Raw genomic sequence first — 21,231 nt, forward strand, 5'->3', positions numbered from 1 at the left:
CAAGACCTTGCCACCCCACTCCAGTACTCTTGTCAGGAAAATCCCATGGGTGGAGGAGCCTGGTGGGCTGCAGTCCATGGGGTCTGCAGAGTCAGACGTAACTGAGCAACTTCACTTTCACTTTTCACTTTCATGCATTGGAGAAGGAAATGGCAACCCACTCCAGTGTTCTTGCCTGGAGAATCCCAGGGACGGGGGAGCCTGCTGGGCTGCCGTCTATAGGGTCACACAGAGTTGGACACGACTGAAGCGACTTAGCAGCAGCAGCAGACAAGACTTAAACCAGTTTGGTCAAATTACTGTGTTTCTGTCTCAGGAGACAAAAAGCTCTAACTGATTCACAACTCAACAGTGAAAAAGGAGACAAAAAGCTCTAACTGATTCACAACTCAACAGTGAAAAACACAAACATGCTCTTTCTTACTCCAACAGAATCTCATCACCATAAAGCCAATGTTGCACACAAGTGCAATATCTATAGTCCAAATTCACAAATTTTAGGGGGGAAAGAAAAAACCTGAAAAATCACAATTTGAGAATGTAATTCATAAAAATCCCTCTATAAGATTCAAAAAAGATAAGGGCCTGGCATCTGATTACTACAGCCTAAGAAAAAACCTATAATTTCCCCCTTTTATGATTTTTCATAAAAGCCTCCCCCTTCTATAACCTTCTCTTGCCATCAACCTCAAGTCTCTTGCTAACAAATATTATCAAAAGAGCACAAAGACAGGTTCCCCCCAAAATTTATAAGATGTCTTCCTATTTTTCTTTTTATTTGCTACAAAAACTCACTTGTACTTAACCAATCCCTTCTGAAAGCAAATCTAACCACTATGTTCTGCCAGCCTCTTGGTAAATGAATCAAAATACAAATGTTCTGCTATTACCAAAACAAACAAATATGCTTTGGTAAAGCCTCCTGTCTGGGATATGTTTTATGAAAAACAATTTTTAAAAGGTAGGATGCAATTAAAGGGTTGGATCCAGGCCAAGCCAGAGAGAGTTGGCCATTGTTTTTACATACAGATACCATGTTATTGTGGAATAATTTTTATGAATAAAGCAAGACATTTAAAATCAGGTAAAGAAACATAACATTCTTTCTCTAACGATAAAACAGTTAAAATTTTAGATTATTAGGATAAGAGTGACAAGTGAATGGAAGACAAAAAAGAGGACTTTTCATTGACAAGAACAGTAAACCATAATAGGGTTTTAAAAGTTGCAAAAAAAAAAAAAAAGAAAGAAATGTATAAGTGCTTTAAAAGATTATAACAATGATCACTTTTAAAGACTAACTAGCACTAAACCAACCAGGAATGCTCAGACAGCCAAGAGAAAAGGCATCATTGGAACTCAGCAACATGCGAAACCCAATGAAAATCATCACAGCAAGTCCTGGTTTAAACTACAATTACCTTACACGCTAAAAATTAACAAATGGCCAGAAGAGCACCCTCTTTAGTTAACAGAGTTTTGTCCTCTCCATTTTCTGAAGTCTTCAGCTTTGGCTCCATCCAATATATTCCATTAGATTCTCCCAAGTCATCTTAAATTTCAAACTCAAAAAAGGTCAGAAGGATTCTATTACCTCCTTTTCCCCCAATTTCCTCTTGCTCTCTACTTCCTTGGTCTGTGGAGGAGCAGGCCTGACAGCTGCGTGATGACCAGGTATCCCGGGCACCAGAACTTTTGCTTCGGAATTCATCACTGGTGTCCTTACCTGTTGCACAAGAACAGGAGGCATGCGACAAAGGAAATTATGTCTTTAGTCCTTGTAAGATTTATCCCCAGTGAGAAAACTGACAGATTTTAAAAGGTTTTTCTACTGAAAAGTTTAATACAACTAACTCATAGGGTATGAATTAAAGATACATTTTAATTGAATATGGGCATTTAAGTACAATCTGAACATTCATGGTTTTAAAGCTTTCAACACCAGGTAAGGGAAAGAATCAAGAAAAACAAAAATCTACCTATTACCTAATGACATAATGACTTAAAAACGTTAACAGTGAAGCTGTCCATTTTACTACTACCTTCAATAATTGATCTTTGCCAGAAATGCTCAGACAGCCAAGAGAAAGGTGTCATCTCTGAAACTCAGCCAGAAGCGAAACCATATGGATGTCATCATAGCACATCTTGGTCATTAGACTGCCAAACACAAGTCTACATGTAGATGCCACACTATATTCAAAATAGAGCATCACAAGAATGCTCTTGTATATGGTATTTAATTCCAGCCCCATCATGGATTCAGGTTTTATTTCACCCTGAAACACAACAATCCTCTCAACAAAGTTATGCTGCTTTTTAAGTACAGAAACTGATGAAAATAATTTATCAACAAATCTGATATTTACTCAGTGATACTGCATGGGGGGATAGAGGAGGAAGAATTAAATCCAAGGTTTTCAACTTCTAGTCACCTATGCACTCATTCACTCAACAAATTAAGAACACAGAAATGAATAAAGTTTTACAATCTTGATATCTAAAACCTAATCCCACAAAATTAAGACAAGATCACAAATAAAGATAATATTTAAAGTCTAAACATAATATTACGTAACGATTCGATTCAAATATCTTTTTTCTTACCTTCTAATATACAATGCACTCACCTTTGTTATAGCTGTTTCTACTTTTGGGGCCCAGCAGTTTGAAATATCTCTTATTAAACACATATGAGGTTCTTTGGAATTCAAAGCCTGGGGACAGGATTTTCAAGGGGGACAGAAGGTGGAAGAGGAGGGAAAAAAACTGTTAAACAGAGTAACTGGGAGTAAGAATAAAGTGAAAAAGAAATGCCTACTTGTGCGTATTTATAAAAATACAAAAAGGTATAGAAGGCTTCCAGAAAAAACTCCTGGTCACTCAGACTGATCATCATTCAGACTGGGGGCATTTGAGGAAAACGGATAATCTCTGAAGACAGCAGACATAATGTTTACTTTCCTTAGTTATGAACTGCTCAAAGTTTTCACATGTGCAGCTTCAAAAGACTGAGATTTTTTTTTTTTTATTGATTGAGATTTAAAATGTAACAGGTTTTAAAGAAAATATTATCAGCTCATTGCCCTTGTAAATAATAATCTGCTAAAAAAGACTAAAATTTCCTACTGCTATCCTTCCACAGGCTAGTCAAAGACAAGCACTGGCTCGAAGGTGAATTTCTATGTCCTGATACAGTAATAAACAGGAGGTTTATGCAGCAAAACCCCTATATATCTATAAGGCTTTAAAGTTATAGGTAATTTCCTATACCCACATAATCAGTCAATATCTGAAAGACACCAAGCAAACAGGTAACAGGCTGCACCTGGACAGTGGTATTATTAAAGGAGTCACATATGGAAAGAAGACTTATGTTCACAGCTTAACACTTCTCTCCCCTTTTTATCATATCATATCCATGTATTATGTTTTTTTAAAGTAAGTAAATAGTTTTAAATCGAATCAACAACAGATTGCCTGAGCAAGAAATATTCTCTCACAGCCTCATCTACTGGATATGCTCATAATTACACACCAGAAGTCCTCAAGAAACTTTTGTAATCAAAAAATTTAAATCATTGCCCCACCTATCACATTTCCACTTGGAATATTCAATGTGTGATATTACCACGAAATCTTATTTATCTTTTGGGTAACTGGGCAACATTCACCCATACCTGTGGCTACTGAGCACCTGAAATGTGACTAGCCCAAAGTGAGATGTGCTTACAAGTGAATAATACATACCAGACTTCAAAGACATAATAGCAAATAAAGGAAGGAGAGTAAAACATCTCAAATGTTTTATATTGCCTCAGCATTTAAATGCTATTTTGGATATACTGAGTTAAGTAAAATTACATAGGTGACCCTTGAACAACGCAGAGCCTAGGGGCGCAGACCTTCCATGCAATCGAAAATTCATCACTTATAACTTACAATGTATCCACAGTTCTGCAACTGTGGATTCAACCTCCTTGGATGGTGTAGTAGTATAGTACTTACTACTGAAAAAATCCATGTAAAAGTGGACCCACACAGTTCAAATCTGTCTTGTTTATGGATCAACTGTAGAACCAAAGTTCTCACAAGTTAAAATAAACCACCCACTGAACGGTCCCTCAGTTAAAGGGAAATATATGACATCTTCTTAAGTATTCCAATAAACAGAGCAATGTACCCTTTCACATTCATCATCTACCAGAGATGTATTGATGTTATACTACTTTACTTCAGGAACATCTACGTACCACTCGCTCAATGGTGGGCTGAAACCAATTGCCATATACAAGCAACAATGATATTTTGTCTGAGCAGAAACCAGCTGCTAAAATAGGGATAGGTTTTGGTGTTGATTTCTTGCCTTTCCCAGGTGTTGCTATCTGAATTGTACAGTTCGAAGTCAAAGGCTTTTTGCAGTACCTAGAAATGGAAAAACAATTACATAAGAAAATGTGAAAACAGTACTTCCCTGGTGATGCAGTGGATAAGAATCTGCCTGCCAATACAGGGGACATGGGTCCAATCCCTGATCCAGGAAGATCCCACATGCCAAGGAGCAAATAATAAGCCCATGAGCCACAACTACTAAGCCTGTGCTCTAGAGCCCGGGAGCCGAAACTATTGAAGCCTGGACACTACAGAGCCCATGCTCTGCAACAAGAGAAGCCACCGCAAGAGAAACCTGCACCCCACAACAGGAGTAGCCCCCGCGATGAGAAGCCCGCACAGCACGAGAAGAGTGGTCCCCATGTACCACAACTAGAAAAAGCCTGCACAAAGCCGTGAGGACCCAGCGCAGCCCAAAATCAACTAATTAATTAAATATAAAAAAGAAAATGTGAAATAGCATTTCACACGAATTCTCAGAAGTTGGTGTCAAGTAAAGAAACGGGATCCTCCACTGGCCTCCATGTCACCACCAGGAGTGAGAAGGTCCCCAGAGCACCAGTGTTTCTGTCATCTATCCCCACCCTGCCAACATTCAAGACCTCACCCCCAAAATCTGCCATGAGGTACACCTGCTCTATCACCACAACATGCCCCAAAGCTCCCAAGTGTGCTGTCAGCACCATGAGCTTTCGGCCCCGAATGGCTCTGTCCACATCCCACTCCCCTAAGGCCCATCTCCAAATGCTTCCAATCTCTGAACACTCATCATGACCTCCGCAACACACCTCCAGGAGCAAAATAATCAGCAAAATATAAATGAAATTAGATCCTCGACTTCAGAGCTCCACTCACCTTGCTCCAGGCTGCTCACCTTGGCAGCCCTCTCCACACCCTTGTGCCAGGACCCTTCACCATGACTTAAGTGTGCACCTTGTTCTTTACTAACATTCGCTACAAGCAGTCTCCTCTTCCACCATCTCTAAAACCACGGAAACTGTCGTCACCAGCTAACACTAACCCAATGGCCTCTAGATCACTTAGCACTTCTTAAAGAAGTGGAGCAGCTAACTGTCATTCTGTCCAACAATTCTGCTGAAGAATTCCTTTCTTGGTGACTTTCACACATAGCGTGCAGACGGATGATCCTTCTGACATCCCCCCTCCCTCCCTCCCCCTCCCTCTCAGTCCTAAGCCTTTTGCCTCCAACAACCTTATCCGTCCCTGTATCTCAGCCACACACACTCACACCACAGACATCTTATCACCAGTAAGTACACATCCTCCATAAATAACTCCAATTCTAAGCACCCCACTAGCTTTCCAACTCTCTCTTCCTAGTTTCCCAACTCCACAACCATCTCCAGCCAGGATTTTTGGCCTCTGCTTTGGCCTTTACCCTTCTGGGGCCTATTCTCTTTGCAATGTCTTAAAATTTAGGTCAAACCCCATCAATCATCAGTTTAAAATCCTTTAATGGTAGGCTACTGCCCAAGAAGAAATGCCCCAGCCCTTACTGTGGCCCTCTTCTGGGCCTTCAGTTATACGTTCCGCGCACATATATGACTATGTGAACAAAGGCCTCGAGGGCTACACACCAAAAGGTTTACAGCTACCTCTAAGGAACTCAATGGAGCTCCAGAGACTTGGGTTTTATAATCGTCTATGTCTCCTGAATGTTTTAAAACAAATGTATACTGCTTTCATACTTCCTATTGTAAAAGGAAGGGTAGTGGTGGTGGTGGTTTAGTCACTAAGCCATGTCCGACTTGCAACACCGTGGAGTAAAGTCTGCCAGACTTCTCTGTCCATGGGATTCTCTAGGCAAGACTACTGGAGGAGGTTGCCATTTCCTTCACCAGGGGATCTTCTTGACCCAGGAATCGAACCCAGGTCTCCTGCATTGCAGGCAGATTCCTTACTGACTGAGCTATGAGGGAAGCCACCAACTGACAATAAAAAGTTGAAACCATTTTAAAGCTTCACATCATTATGCACATTGACTGAGTCTCAGACCATGTTCACAGCATATGGCAAGAGTTGGCAAACTTTCTATAAAGAGCCAGATAGTAAAGTTTTTGCTTTGGTGGGGGCCACATATGGTCTCTACTGGATGCAGCCTGCAGGCCATAATTTACTGATTCCTGTTCTATGACTACTATACATAACATCAGCAACATCCTCTCTGTCCACCAGAATATAAGCATTCGCTGACCCGCCATTGTGTGACAAGGGCAACACTATCAACGTTAGAAATTAAAGCTTCACCAAAGCTCACAACAAAGTTTTCCTACTAAGCTAATTTCTTTTAAAATTTATGTTAGAACTAACAAAATTTACTAAATACACAGCACAAAAAGCCACCCTCTTTAACCACAAATATGAACAAATAAGCCACAACTCCAAAACTCAAGTTTTCATGGGAATGTATATATTCATACACACAAAGAATTAAAGCATTCAGAATGACCTAACTGAAAAGGAACAAAGCAAAGAAGGCTGAGGTGGGAGTATAAACAGTAGCAAGTCACGGGAAGAAAATAAATTTCTTATTTATTGAGACTTGAGAACTTTCTTACTTACCCATTAAGTATGTGTTCAAATAGATGAACTTGACCATCTTTGCAAACAACAGCTAACTTGACAGGCTAAAACAAAAACAGAACATTACTCTAATAGGAAATATACTTCAGTCTACTCTAATAATTACTTATGAAAATCCGACTACCCTCTCCACCCTTCAAATAATAACCAGAGATAAATCAGAACAGTAAGGATGGACAACTTTTGAATTTAAAAATAATCCCTCCATCAAAAGAACAATTCAAGTAGAAGTTGTCAAGCTTATAAACGGAAGTTTAGACTATGAAGACAGCGTAGTCAATGACCACACAGCCTGGAGGTTCAGAGGCACTAAGTTACTGCCAAGTGCACTGGCTGACAACAGCGAGCCGGCAGGCCTGCAAATCTGAATTACTGAAAGCGCCACCACGCCCTGTCCTTTGCCCTCATGAGCACTTGACACAGAACTCAATGGTTACATCAAAGAGTCTAAGATTTTTGTTTTACTTCATTCTCTTTCCTGAACCATCACATCATCAAAATCCTGATTTAAAAAGAGTATTTGTGAAGTCCAAAAACAAATTCTCAAAAAATAAAAATAAAACAAGCCACTTACCTCCTCTTTGTTTTCTGACAAAGTCAAGTCAATAAAGATAGGTTCATCTGTAACTGTAAAAGACATCACTGCATTCTTCTCTTTGTTTTCTGACCGGACCTGCCTAGATAATAAACCAAGGTTTAGAAGGCAAGACACTGGGAGGGGAAAAAAGGGGGCCAAAGAGCATTTTCATCTTCTGAAAGCTAAATAAAGTAATTAAAAAATAAGCAAAATATTTGTGTCACTATCATGTAACATGGTTGCATGGGAAAAGAGAAAGCATTCATGTGTTTGTGGCAGACTTAAACAATGAGCAACCTCTTTTCCACTAACCTATTTGTCTATCTTGATGGCAATGCCAACTTTCTTATCACTACAGCTTTCCAAGTCTTGAAGTGAGTCCTCCAACTTCTCTTTCAAAGTCATTTTGGCTACTCTAAGTGCTCTGCAGTTCCACTTGAATTTTAAAATCACATTGCTAGTATTTTGACTGAGTTCACTCAGTATTTATAGATTAAGGTGAGGAAAATTAACATCATAGTAATATTGAGAAAACAGAGTCCAGAAATAAACAGATAAATGACCTCATTATTTGTTGATTCCTTATTTGAGAATATGCCTACTTGTTAAAATTTATTTGCAGACCCCAAAATCAGTATTTGTGGTGATTTCATGGTCTTTAACAGGAATACACAGAGAAGTGAAGAATGTGAGCAGCCCAACACCCATGAGGTTAAACAAGGCGATGCTGCCTTTTTACTGCAGCTTTCATACTCAGGATTCTTTTCACAGCCCGCTTAGTGCCACGCTTTTTGCTCCTGTGCTTTTGGTTGGTGATTTCTGTTTAAAACGGCCCCCAAGAATAATGCTGAGGTGAAGCCTAGTATCCCTAAGAGTAAAAAGGTTAAGATATTCTTATAGAGAAAGTGTTTGAGTTCGATAAACTGTTATTTAGCATAAGTTCATCACCTATGTATGTGTGTATTAAACCACCAGCAAATAGACATTACTGAACTAATCCAGTAGTCATTTCTTTCAACAAAATAAGAGATTTTTCTATAAAAAAAAAATTTTTTTTAAAGGTTTTTAAATTGCCCAGTCACAAAAATATTCAGCCTAGTGTATCTTTAAACAAGCACAGAGGAAGTTCTATAATATAACACTCTTAAATTTTTCTCATAAAGATCTGATTTTTAGGCAGGCTCAATTTCTCATTACAAGTCAATGTAAATCTAACATTAGATACAATAAAGCCAATCTCATATTCATCATTTATATTAACCATGTAAATGTGACCAATCCTTTCAAGGTAATGTTACCTCCCAAATCCAAAAGACTACATACCAGACATTAAGTAACCGGTCATGGACTGCTCCAGATAAGAAATAAAGACCTGTAATTCCATCAAAGGGTTGGCTCTCATTAGGAGGTCTGATAGTAGTGAACGTGAGTGATGAAACTGGTGTCGCATGTCCTGTGAAGTGCTAGAGAAAGTTAAATCTCATTTAGGAGAAGATGGATATAAAGCAGTTAACAAAAATTAAGAGCTCACATGTACCAGAAATAATACAAATAATACATATCTGAAATCAGAGCTCCAGACTACTAATTATTTGTGCTATATTCCTCTCACTTTAAAAAATTTCATCTGAAAAATCTTGAACATTAAAAATGTCCCTTCCAACTCCCATGACTCTAGCCCATAATCTTTTTTTCCTCCATCTTTACCCTAAAGACTCACTTCATTCTACCCATTTTAAAGGGGTGCTTGGGTGCTCAGACACAGCCAAGGAATTGTAGGTCTTCACGTTACTCTCAGTGAGTCGAAACCACAATTTTACGGCATCATCACAGCACCAGAAGGTCAGTAACCCGAGCGCACTAAATCGTAAGTCTACATCTCCACAGGTAAGTACTGTGCTAATTCTAAATTTCCTTAAATACTGAGAGTGCGCCAAATACTGGACGCAAGCTAGGAATTAAAAATTACTGTCATTATTACACGATTATAATTATCAACAGAGACGATTCAAATTCTACTCACTTCTTCCATTTATATTCATTTTTGCAATGCATGTGAAAAAGACATATCTAATTTATTTCAACAGATCTGAAGGCTAAGTTTTGTCTATTAAAAATCTACTATTTCATATGCTTCAAAGTAACAAATCTTATAAAACAATATTCTCTTGTTCAGATTCCTGCCTTTCTCCATACTTGCTCCAGACCACTGTTATGCTTACAACTTATTTGATTCACTCACTCTGTAGACTTCTTTGGTCTCCAAAACCCATAGTTTGATTGTTCGACCAGCTGAAAGCAACATCTTTCCATCTGGGCTGATACACAAGGAACTGACACTGCTATTATCACCTTTCCATTTGCTGTATTGAAGAGAAATAAAAACATCTCTGTAAATGGGGAGGAACCTTTACTCAGAGCAGAAATAAAACACAAATCAGGCCTTAAAAATGCCTCTTAAGATTCTAGGCCAAATGGCAATCCCCCGAAACTTGAGTCAAGTAACCAACCCTGGACAGATCTCCAAGGTCCTGCCTCCCCAACAGGACAGAGAATCTGGAGAGGTACCAGGAAATGGGTGAGTAAGAGCTGTGAGAGTGTATAATGGGTAGCTGTGTATCCTGCAATCCATCAGGTAGATTTTATTAATACCCAGGAAACTGGGCATGCTGGCTGGACCTCTGCAAAGCCACTATTCCCTCCAAAGTTCCTGCATTCTCTGAAAGAGAATTTACTTAGCAGCACAAATGATCTCTCAACCTATGGTACAAAAAGGCTATTTCTACCCCAAATGCACACAGATATGCCCCCATCTGATAGAGTAAAATAAATCAGGTATAGATGATCCCTTTCTAATATCACAAATACGATTAGCAGCAAGAGTGTCTGCAGACTGTCACACACGTTAACAAACTTTTATAAGCAACAAGGAGCTTGGCCTGGCTATTCACTTATATAATAAGAAATAACAGCAGCAATTTTCCTACCAAAAAGGGTTAATTCTAAAGTGGAAAATATATTGCTCTGCTAGTCACATTGGAACTGTCAAATAACTCATTCAGAAAAACAAAATTACTCTTTTTTATCTAGGCTGCCAACATGCCATCCAAACTAAGGAAGACCTGAAACTTAGGAGCCACGTGAGCCACGGCCACAGTCACCTCAGCAAACACCGGAAACACACAGAAGGCCAAGGTAATGCTGGTGGCATGTACCACCACAGAATCAACTTCAGAAAACATCACCCAAGATACTTCGGGAAAGCCGGTATGAGGCAGTACCACTTAAAGAGGAACCAGGGTTTCTGCCCAACTATCAACCATGATAAATTATGGACCTTGGTCAGTACACAGACACGGGTAAATGCTGCCAAGACCAAGCCTGGAGCTGCTCCTATCACTGATGTGGTGTGATTAGGTTACTACAGAGTTCTGGGGAAGGGAAAGCTCCCAAGGCAGTCTGTCTTTGTGAAGGCCAAACTCAAGGCCAAACTCTTCAGCAGAAGAGCTGAGGAGAAGATTAAGGGTATAGGTGCAGCTTGTGTACTGGTAGCTTGAAGTGACATGCTGGGAAATTCATTAAATGGTAACAAGTGCTTTTCAAAAAAAAAAGGAAAAACAAAATTAGATTCTTAAAATACACAATGAACTTTAGAAATTAAATCAAAACTGATGAAAAATAAAGAAATATTTATGAGAATGTTTTTATAATTCTGGGGTTAGAAAAGGCCTTCCAAAGCAATTACAAATAAGGAATCATAAAGAAAAAACAAACAAACAAATTTAATTAAATAGAACTTCTTACCACAAATAAGTCATAAAAATTAAAAGCAAAAGCCTGGGGGGGAAAGATATAAAAAATATATAGGCAACTGGGGCTCTGTAACAACCTAGAGGGATGGGATGGGGAGGGAGATAGGTTTGAGAGGGAAGGGACATATGTATATGTATGATTCATGTTGATGCTTGGCAGAAACCAACACAATTCTGTAAAGCAATTATCCTTCAATTAAAAAATAAATTTAAAATTTAAAAAGAGAATTAATACTCAGAATATACAAATATCTCTTTATATTCAAGAAAGAACTCCTAGGGACTTCCCTGGTAGACCAGTAACTAAGATTTCATGCTCCCAATGTGGGGGCCTGGGTTCAATCCCTGATCAGGGAACTAGATCCCACATACTGCAACTAAGACCGGTGTAGCCAAATAAGCATTTTTAGAAAGAGAAAGAACTCTTTGATTTAAAAAAAAAAAAAACCTCAAAATCAAAACAGACAAACAAGGCTTCCTTGGTGATCCAGTGGTTAAGAACACCTCCCAATGCAGGGACATGGGGTCAATCTCTGGTCTGGGAAAATACAGGTCTTGTAGCAATAAGTCCAAGAGCCCTAAAGCCTGTGCTCCACCACAAGAGAAGCCACCACAATGAGAAGTCTGTGCAAAGCAACCTGACAATCAATGTGAAAAACTCAACCTCACCAACAATCAAAGAAATGCTGCAATAACGAGCAAGAACTTTTCCTTTACCCTCGTTGGTACCAAATATTCTTGACAATTTTACACCAAATCCCACAGCTTCAGCACTCACCTATATTCCTTATTTACTATCTGGTCACTGAATTGAGAGACTTTAAAGAAAAAAAAGACATGATCACCATCCTGACAAGCTTTCTGAATCTACTTCACCACTGAGCACAGGAAATGCCAGCATAGAGCTAACACCACCAAAGCCCGCCCCCCTCCCCATTAAGAGCTTTGCAACCTAATGTGTTAACTTCCCTCCATCAGCAGTACCTGGGAATTTGTGTGAATTCTGAAGCCCCAACCTGGACCCACTAAATCAGACCTGTAGACACAAGTAGCGTAATGTGCACTTTAAAGATGGAAAAGCAATAGGAAATGTGACTGGTTCCAGAGGAGTGACCTACAATGACAGAATGAAAAAGAAATATTCAAAGAACATAAAATAGCTCCCAGAAGTTAATAATTTAGTTTGAGGAACTTAAAAATTCAATACAAGACTTAGAAGGTGAAATTGAAGCAATTTCCCAGGTAACTGAAGGAAAAGACAGAAGAGTTAAAATGAGAATACAGTAAGAAACTTAAAGGATTAGTCTAATCTAAATAACAGTATGTAGAATAAGAGAAAGGAGAAAGCAGGAATTAAATTTTCAGATCTACAGTACAAGAAGAATGAAGAACATGAATTCCCAGGCTAAATAGTTCCTCAAGGGCCAACACAATGCACTGACTAAAGAAAAAAATAAACAAAACACAGAATATTTCAGTGTATAAGAATAATTAACAATGAAAGCCAAAAAAAAAAAAAAGAACCAATGCTTCAAAATCCTGGGGGAAATTATTTCCAACTCAAAGTCGGTATCTTCAAATTATTAATCAACTGTGAGGACAGAATAGACACTGGAAGACATGCATGGTAAATGTATTGAGATTCTGCTTGTCTTCCAGGAAGCTACCAATTTGTGTGTGTCACCAAAAGGAAGAAATAAACCCACGAAGAGAAGAATGGGATCTAGAAAACAGAGGTTCCATCTGACAAGAAAATTTTCAAGAGAATGAAAGGAAATCTCAGGATAATCACCAGAATAAAGCAGAGAAGTCCCCCAAGAAATAAATGAAACTGGAGGAAAGCCTACAAAGATTAAATAACTGATTCATCAACTGATGTGTCTGAAAATAAATGACATTTACACTATTGCAGGAATGAGACTGAACTAATGACAAGGATATACAAAACTAAGCAAATGAAGCAATAATACACCCCAAAATTTTGTGCCCAAAGATAATACAAACAGTACAGTCCAAGTCTCATCTAAAACAGTATTTAGGTAGGTATAACGTGAACAACGAATATTGTTTAATCAAAGTGTGACATTACAACACTGGGAAAATGGGGATGGAAAAAGGTAGGGACTAAGAGCTAAATCCTCATCTTCCTAAAATGGAAAATAAAATCAATTAACTATAGCATAAGAATGCCAAAAATGAAACTGTAAACACAATACTGTATGAGAGAGTGTAGCTGGGTGAAAGCTCAGACTCTGATTCAACTTCTCTCTTAAGCCAAAGCAGGGACGGAGACCACCTTGCAGTGTTACAAAAACAATACTGTGTATAACATGTTGAAGAGTGCCTTGAACATTATCAGTCACTTCTGGAAGGACTGGCTTGGTGAACTCTCATCTAGATGGCATTTAAAAGTATAGCTGCATGGGCCCCACCCTGACCTAGTGGACAAGAACCTCCACAGGTGTCTCTTTACAACCACGAGTGTGGTTAATGGAACGCACTGCACCTCTAGGCAGATGACTCACTCTGCACCACCAGCCCCAAAGCTGTGAGATTCTAAGCCTCTCTCACCACCCCTTCTGCTGGGTCTAGCTACCCTTCCTCTGAACTAGCTTGTCTGATTCTGAACTAGCTCCTTCCCATATATTTTACACCATCCTAGAAGATTTTCTTCCTAAAACATTATTTGGGTTATTCTGCTCCTATGACATTGACCTTCAGTGTCTCCTGCTTACCGAACAATCTAAAACTCTAAAAAAGTAGTTTTAGTACAGCAGAGAAACACTGTGCCAGAATTCAAGAGAGCAGGATTAGAACTCCCCTGCCACTTATTAGTTGTAAGACCATGAGTATCATTATCCTCCTTAGGATCCTCATCTGCGTAAGTTCAACTACATTCAACAGTCCACATTAACTAAGCATCTACTACACAGTCACTCACAGGTTTAGGTGCTTGAACTAGAAGACTGTCTGAGATTTTTATCAAAAACTTATGGCCAGACTCTTATACAGATATTTTGGCTCATATCCTCTACCAGCCATTATTCCCCAGCATGGCCCTCCTCTTAAATTCCACTACTCCATTCCAAGTAAATCTTTCACTTTTCTTTCTCCTAGCCTTTGCTCCTGCCATATCCCCACGCCAAATTCCTTTCCCCACCCTCAAAAAGATTCTCCTGCCCTATCCATCTTAGCTCTCTTAAGAAGACCAGCTGAAATTCTTCTCTTCCACCAGGCCTTCCCAACACCACCCTGACCAGTAATTTACATGCTGCTGCCGCTAAGTCGCTTCAGTCATGTCCAACTCTTAACGATCCCATGGAATGCAGCCTACCAGGCTTCTCTGTCCATGGGATTTTCCAGGCAAGAGTACTGGAGTGGGGTGCCATTGCCTTCTCTGAATTACATGCTACCTTATGGCATCTCTTATGCAGTTATCCCATACCATTATTTATGTATTAAAACCCTCTTGTATGTATTATATATTTTTTATGTATTTAATACATAAACTTTTATGTATTAAAATCCTCTATGTCCAATTTGATTAAACATTCCTTGAGAACAGTCTATAACCTTACCAGTGTCTACATTCCCCATTGTATCCAATATCCAACTTTACTTATATCAAGAATACAGCCATGATTTGTCAAAACACTAATGCATTCCCAAATAGTCATCGAGCTATCCCAAAAGTATCAATGTTACTCACCACTTTACTTTGCATGTCTGTGTGTTCCATTCCACAATATGTTTATCATCTGAACAACTATACAAACAGCCATTGTCTTGATGCCACTGTATGCAATTGACTCTGTTGTCATGTCCACCACTCTGCAGATGTTTTTTTAAAAATTAAAAAAAAAAAAGCTCATCTGGTATAATGTATAATATGCACCCTAGATTCATTACTGAACACTTAACTAAAATGTTAGGCCTTAACCTAATAAAAAAGCCTACCCATTAACCTTGTTAAAATGAGTATTCATTTCCAACATTAAAAATGAGATAAATCTGCTATAATTTTATCAAATATTAACTTTCTCTTCCCCTCTGCTGGAAAAACATACATCATAAGTCAAAGTATTAGTCCTAAACGCCTGCTGCTTTTGATAGGAATGTCAGCACTAAGCATGATAAAATACTTCATGTATAGTGGCAACAGTCTGGGACACTTGAGTGAACTAGTAAAGTCAAATCTTAAAGGGTTTAAAGTCAACACTTAAGGTAAAATTCACTTCTAGTTAAAACTATCCTTGAAAATCCCTTTGCAAAAAAAAGTACCACACACTCTCTCAATTTTAAAAATCATCGTTTCTTCAGGGAAACATTGAATGTTTCCATGTGTCATAGCTCATACCATATGGATGTAAGTTTAAATATACTTAGCATAGCAAAATGCTTGCTTACTCAGAGGCACTGCATAGAAATGGAGACATCAACTGCAGAAAGACAAATTCAAGTCTCCCATCTAACACATTCCAGAACAAGCTCATTCAGCAGAATAAGGTGTTAAATCTTAGGGTAAAACCTACCCTCTGAGCAATTACTGTTTTTTCACTCTTTCCACCTAAATTCACATTAAATATACATACAGTTAACAACTGTATACATATCTAAGCTAAGCATAAAGGTAAACTCACTACTTCTTTCATACAGATTGCTCCCACCAAAAAAGAAAAATAATTTTAAACGTTAAATTCAATACTTCCCTTCCTTCCTAACAACTATCTACTCAAAGCCCTACTTTATAACCACACACAAAAAACTGAACAAAGGATATGAATGGAAAAATTCATAGAAAGAACTCAGTAAGAAATTTTTTAAAACTTTCAGTAAGTAATCCAAGAGATAAAAGCAAAACAAAGCAACATTTTCAGTCTGTTCATCTACCAATTTTTTAGCACTGTAATATCCATCCTGGTAAGGCTACAGTGAAAACGGCACTATTACATGTTGCTAGAGGGCTAGCATACCTTTTTGGAAAGCAATCTAGCAACTGTCCACTCATTCATTCATTTACTCATTCAACAAACATTGACTGACTCAATACCAATTATTTCTAATAAACTCATTCTTTGTCAAAGATTTATATATAATCCTGCAAGGTTATCAAAATGACCTAAAAAGGAGTTCAAACCTCCATCAGTATCATGTCTGTACCTGGCTGAAACAGTATCACCATGCACCCGATGGTAGGTCCCTGCTGATCACAAAAGACTGACCAAATCAAAAGATGGGATCTGGGGTATAGTGGGGTAAAAGCAAACATAAGGCCCACACTCACCTTGCAGAGGAAGGAGGAATGAAGGGAGTGTCCCTTTACATATACTTCTGAAAGATTTTTTTTCAGTTGTATATTATTTTTACAGTATTTAATATAAAAACAAGTGATATATTTTTAAATGTAGATTTAAAAATCAAATAAAAATTTTCACCTATTAAATAAGCTTGGGTTTTTGGTTAGTCTCATTGTTGTTTTAACAGAATAATCAATGATGACAAAAACATTGCTGAAACACAGGCACCCTGCCACCGCTGAGACAAGGACAAATTAGGAAAACTTTCAGAAAAAATTTATACTATGTATAAAAACACCTAGCACACACCTTGGACTCATTAGTTATAGGTAACTGTGGGAAGCCATGTAAGAAAAAAAAGTTTTATAACAAAAAAATCAGAAACTGCCTCAATGGTCAGTAACAGTAATACCAACAAGGGACTATCCAATTTATAGGACTTTAGGCAACTAGGTCTGAACAAATATAAAAATTACTCAAGCTGTAATATAATGGGAAGTATCAGGATACAAAATTAACTGACTAAACTATCAACAGAGGATCTCTCATTGATCAATTTAGGTACAGGTGGGGGGTTCAGGATGGGGGACACATGAACACCCATGGCTGATTCACGTCAATGTATGGAAAAACCACTACTATACTGTAAATAATTAGCCTCCAATTAAAATAAATTAATTTTAATTTAGATATAATTCTTTTCCCTAACTTCAGGTATTCCAAATTACCTATGGATAGATGTTACTTAAAAGAGAAAAGTCCTTCATTTATAAATACAGAAAGCACTCCTATATACAGATAGGAATTAAGTGGACATCAAAAACATACTCTAATAGATAACTGTCTGAAACAAATCGTGCCAATTAAGTTACTGCCTTGCAGTACCAAGCCCACATGCCTCTGCTCTGGATGCTGGGCTGGGGCTCTGCAAACCCCATTTCTGCTTTGTCAGTGGGATCATTAGTGGGCTCCAGACCAAGGGACCTGTTTCCTTCCTGTCTCCCAGTTTGCATCACCCTAACGTTTTCTTCAACCCAGCAGGAGCAATCCTTTCAGCAGCAGCTGAACTTAAGATTCAGCTTTTTCTACACTTGGAGAACGAGTCTCATCAGCTCCTTTCAAAGATACCAGCAGCCAGCTTGTGCCCACTCCCCCCTCCCAGAAGTCTGGACCTCAAGTCCATAGGGCCAATCTCCCTCGACAGACATCATCAGCACAGAGAGCAACATCTGCTTCTCAGGGGTCTGAGTTTCAGCAAAAATCTCACAGCTTCCCTTGTTCCAGAACCCTGGAGGTGGTGTGCTCCTTCTTTCAGCTACTGTCTGTGATACTCAGAATTCTCCCTATCCTTTCTTATTTTAAGCCCACGCAACAGTTCTTCACACTCTTCATATTCTGACCTATAATAATGACGAGGTTACCTATCACAGCAATTATCAAATATTACTGTTCAAAATTTTAAATATGGAAGGGGGAGAAAAATGCCCCTATACTACAGATCCTACAGCATATCCTGAACTGCTTTGTTTTTCATAATCAGTTTCCCAACATCTCTCTTTTATATAAAACATACACATACAGATATGTACTTACTATCAATTTACTGTGTAATTCTCCTTTTACTGTGCTGTATAATAAAATACTACCAACTGCTGTACCAAGAGCCAACAAGTCGGCCTGGTTACTTGTTCCTATAGCTTCTGATTTCCTTTTTTTCCTCTGTGGACCTTCCTGGGGGGGAAAAAAAAAGACAATTTTTTATTTTATTATTTCAAACACTGAACCATCATTAATGCATAAATGCAAATGCCCTCAAGCCCACAAATGAAATGTGCCTGCTTCTAAGAAATGTTTTTTAAAGTGGAGATGGGATTTGCTCTCAGATGATTTCTTTCTCACTACTTAGAATATAATCACTCCGCAGGAAGAACTTCTAATACCTGTCCCTGTCTCCTACCTCTCTGAAAGGAAGGCAAACAGAATTTAGAATGCTCTCGGCAGGGTTCTAAGGGTTCCAAGCAGCCTGTTTTCCACTTCTCAGAAACCAACCATTCCCAACAAGTCCAAGTGAAGTCTCCACTCCAAAGCAAAGACATTATAGATCCATATACAAGCAGCCAATACTTTCCCCTTTACCCACAAAATCTTTCCTTGCCTTGTGGCTTCATTTTCAGGAAATGGGATTCAAATGTTTTTATATTTATAAACATACAATTACTTCAATTTGAGTCAAAAATTGTTGAACTCTCAGAGGAGCGCAAAGCACACACCAGAGAAGTTGCTCCAGTGACTGATTAAGGGTCAATCTGAAAGTTCCATGCTGTGTTCGTGATTAGTGTCAAATGGTCCAAGCCTTCTTAGACTTACTTCAAAAAATGAAACTAACACCTTCTATCTGTCCATCAAGAAGACAACCAGTGAGTACAACTTCAGAGTACTATTTTAGAGTTTATAATGCTGAATATTAATTATAATTTTGCAACTTTTCTTCCATATATTTATAACTTATTTAAATTAAAGCTCATTAGCCTATGTTTTAACATAAAGAAATTCTGAGAAATCCATTCTTTTCATGTAAAAGAGACCAATACCATAAAAAAGAGAACTTTTTTTTCTCAACACTGAAGATCTTTGCTCTACAGCACATAAAAAATAGTTCACAATACATAAAATCTGCCCAACCCAAAAAACCACCAATGAAAACTGATGTTACCCGTGCACAGACTATCAAGGAGCAGATTTATAAGGCATTTTCTTCTTTTTTTCCTCTTAATTATCCTATAGAGATGTTACATTTGAAGAATTTGATTCATTGGACATACTAAGTCAACAAAAAATTGTAAGATTTAACAACAAAAAAGATATCTTTAAATATGGAAAAAATAATGCATATTTTACAAGTCTTGAGAAATGTATTTACATTAATAAACCCAAAAGAGAAGTTACAATTAAAGTCAAAGTCTAAGTCTGATGGTCTCATCAGTAACATTTCCTTTGATTGAACACTGAACTTAATCACAAAGTGTCCCAGGTTCCACCTTCAGTTACATGAATTTCTAAAGCCACCTCTGAATGATCCCAGACGGCAAATGTGGCTTCTGCATAAGGTTATGAACACAGACACCAAATTCAGGCAAGGGAAGCAGGGGAAAGTGTACCAACCTAATACTACCTCATCAGAAAACTCTTCTCTGAAAGATTCTAGAAAGTATCTCTTCTATTCTTGGTTTTCCCCAAATCAAACTAAAATTACCTACACTGAGGTTTCTAACGTGTGGGACATGGGCTGATCCAAATATGTGTATGTTTTTCTGTAGATACGCATCTGCATTAAAAAGCACAAAGAGGGCTTCCCTGGTGGCTCAGTGGTAGAGAATCTGCCTACCAATGCAGGAGACATGGGTTCAATCCCTGGCCCAGGAAGATCTCACATGCCATAGCACAACTAAAGCCTGTGTGCCACAAGTACTGAGCCTGTGCTGCGGAGCCCTCGAGCCCCAACTACTGAAGCCCACATGCCCTACAGCCTGTGCTCCACAACAAGAGAAGTCACCCCAATGAGAAGCCCACACACCACAACCAGAGAAAAGCCTGAGCAGTAACAAAGGCCCAGCACAGCCAAAGATAAATGGAATTATTTTTTTAAGCACAAAGAAATTTTAGAAATTAAACATTAATACATTCAAAGCCCTCGTTTCCCTATCAGCAAAATCTCTATTTTGGGGAGAAGCAAGCAGAGGCTAGTGGTAGGAATATTATAGAAAATATGCCCAATTTTGAGGATCATTGGTCTAAACCTAAATAATAATCCAATTAGTTAACCTCAAACAACAACTCACATACATTTTCTCCAAGTGAGTGATCTTTTTTAAAACTAACTTCTCATTCAGTAGAATGCATATGTCCAAACAAGTAACACATGCAACCAGATAAGTTTATATAACCAATGTGCATTTTAGTGAAACCTAATATTTTAACGATGGTGTGATCACTCACCTAGAGCCAGACATCCTGGAATGTGAAGTCAAGTGGGCCTTAGAAAGCATTACTACGAACAAAGCTAGTGGAGGTGATGGAATTCCAGTTGAGCTATTTCAAATCCTGAAAGATGATGCTATGGTAAGTGCTGCACTCAATATGCCAGCAAATTTGAAAAACTCAGCAGTGGCCACAGGACTGGAAAAGGTCAGTTTTCATTCCAATCCCAAAGAAAGGCAATGCCAAAGAATGCTCAAACTACCGCACAATTGCACTCATCTCACATGCTAGTAAAGTAATGCTCAAAATTCTCCAAGCCAGACTTCAGCAATATGTGAACCTTGAACCTCCAGATGTTCAAGCTGGTTTTAGAAAAGGCAGAGGAACCAGAGATCAAATTGCCAACATCCTCTGGATCATCAAAAAAGCAAGAGAGTTCCAGAAAAACATCTATTTCTGCTTTACTGACTATGCCAAAGCCTTTGTGTGGATCACAATAAACTGTGGAAAATTCTGAGAGAGATGGGAATACCAGACCACTTGACCTGCCTCTTGAGAAACCTGTATGCAG

The 21,231-nt window shown here is 38.4% G+C and overlaps 1 protein-coding gene, 3 non-coding genes and 1 pseudogene across 4 annotated transcripts in view; 1 reads left to right on the forward strand and 4 right to left on the reverse strand.

Moving 5' to 3' along the window:
* WDR43 (WD repeat domain 43) overlaps positions 1-21,231 on the reverse strand; it is a 37,593-nt gene that overhangs the window by 10,241 nt on the left and 6,121 nt on the right. The window contains exons 2-10 of the mRNA XM_052648386.1: positions 18,276-18,413; positions 15,095-15,216; positions 9,816-9,936; positions 8,897-9,036; positions 7,571-7,673; positions 6,976-7,040; positions 4,254-4,425; positions 2,631-2,717; positions 1,595-1,726 (exon numbers count right to left, since the gene is read on the reverse strand). Of these exons, the coding sequence (XP_052504346.1) occupies positions 1,595-1,726; positions 2,631-2,717; positions 4,254-4,425; positions 6,976-7,040; positions 7,571-7,673; positions 8,897-9,036; positions 9,816-9,936; positions 15,095-15,216; positions 18,276-18,413 (1,080 nt within the window). The remainder of the gene's footprint in view (positions 1-1,594; positions 1,727-2,630; positions 2,718-4,253; positions 4,426-6,975; positions 7,041-7,570; positions 7,674-8,896; positions 9,037-9,815; positions 9,937-15,094; positions 15,217-18,275; positions 18,414-21,231) is intronic.
* LOC128057090 (small nucleolar RNA SNORD53/SNORD92) lies at positions 1,323-1,398 on the reverse strand. Its single transcript, XR_008200272.1, has one exon. It is a non-coding gene; the product is annotated as a small nucleolar RNA SNORD53/SNORD92 (small nucleolar RNA).
* On the reverse strand, positions 2,068-2,145 carry LOC128057089 (small nucleolar RNA SNORD53/SNORD92). Its single transcript, XR_008200271.1, has one exon. It is a non-coding gene; the product is annotated as a small nucleolar RNA SNORD53/SNORD92 (small nucleolar RNA).
* On the reverse strand, positions 9,325-9,409 carry LOC128057091 (small nucleolar RNA SNORD53/SNORD92). The gene has a single exon (XR_008200273.1). It is a non-coding gene; the product is annotated as a small nucleolar RNA SNORD53/SNORD92 (small nucleolar RNA).
* Positions 10,673-11,130, forward strand: LOC128055830 (60S ribosomal protein L27a-like; annotated as a pseudogene).

This window comes from Budorcas taxicolor, chromosome 11 (assembly GCF_023091745.1).
Source record: "Budorcas taxicolor isolate Tak-1 chromosome 11, Takin1.1, whole genome shotgun sequence".
NCBI classification, from domain to species: domain Eukaryota; kingdom Metazoa; phylum Chordata; class Mammalia; order Artiodactyla; family Bovidae; genus Budorcas; species Budorcas taxicolor.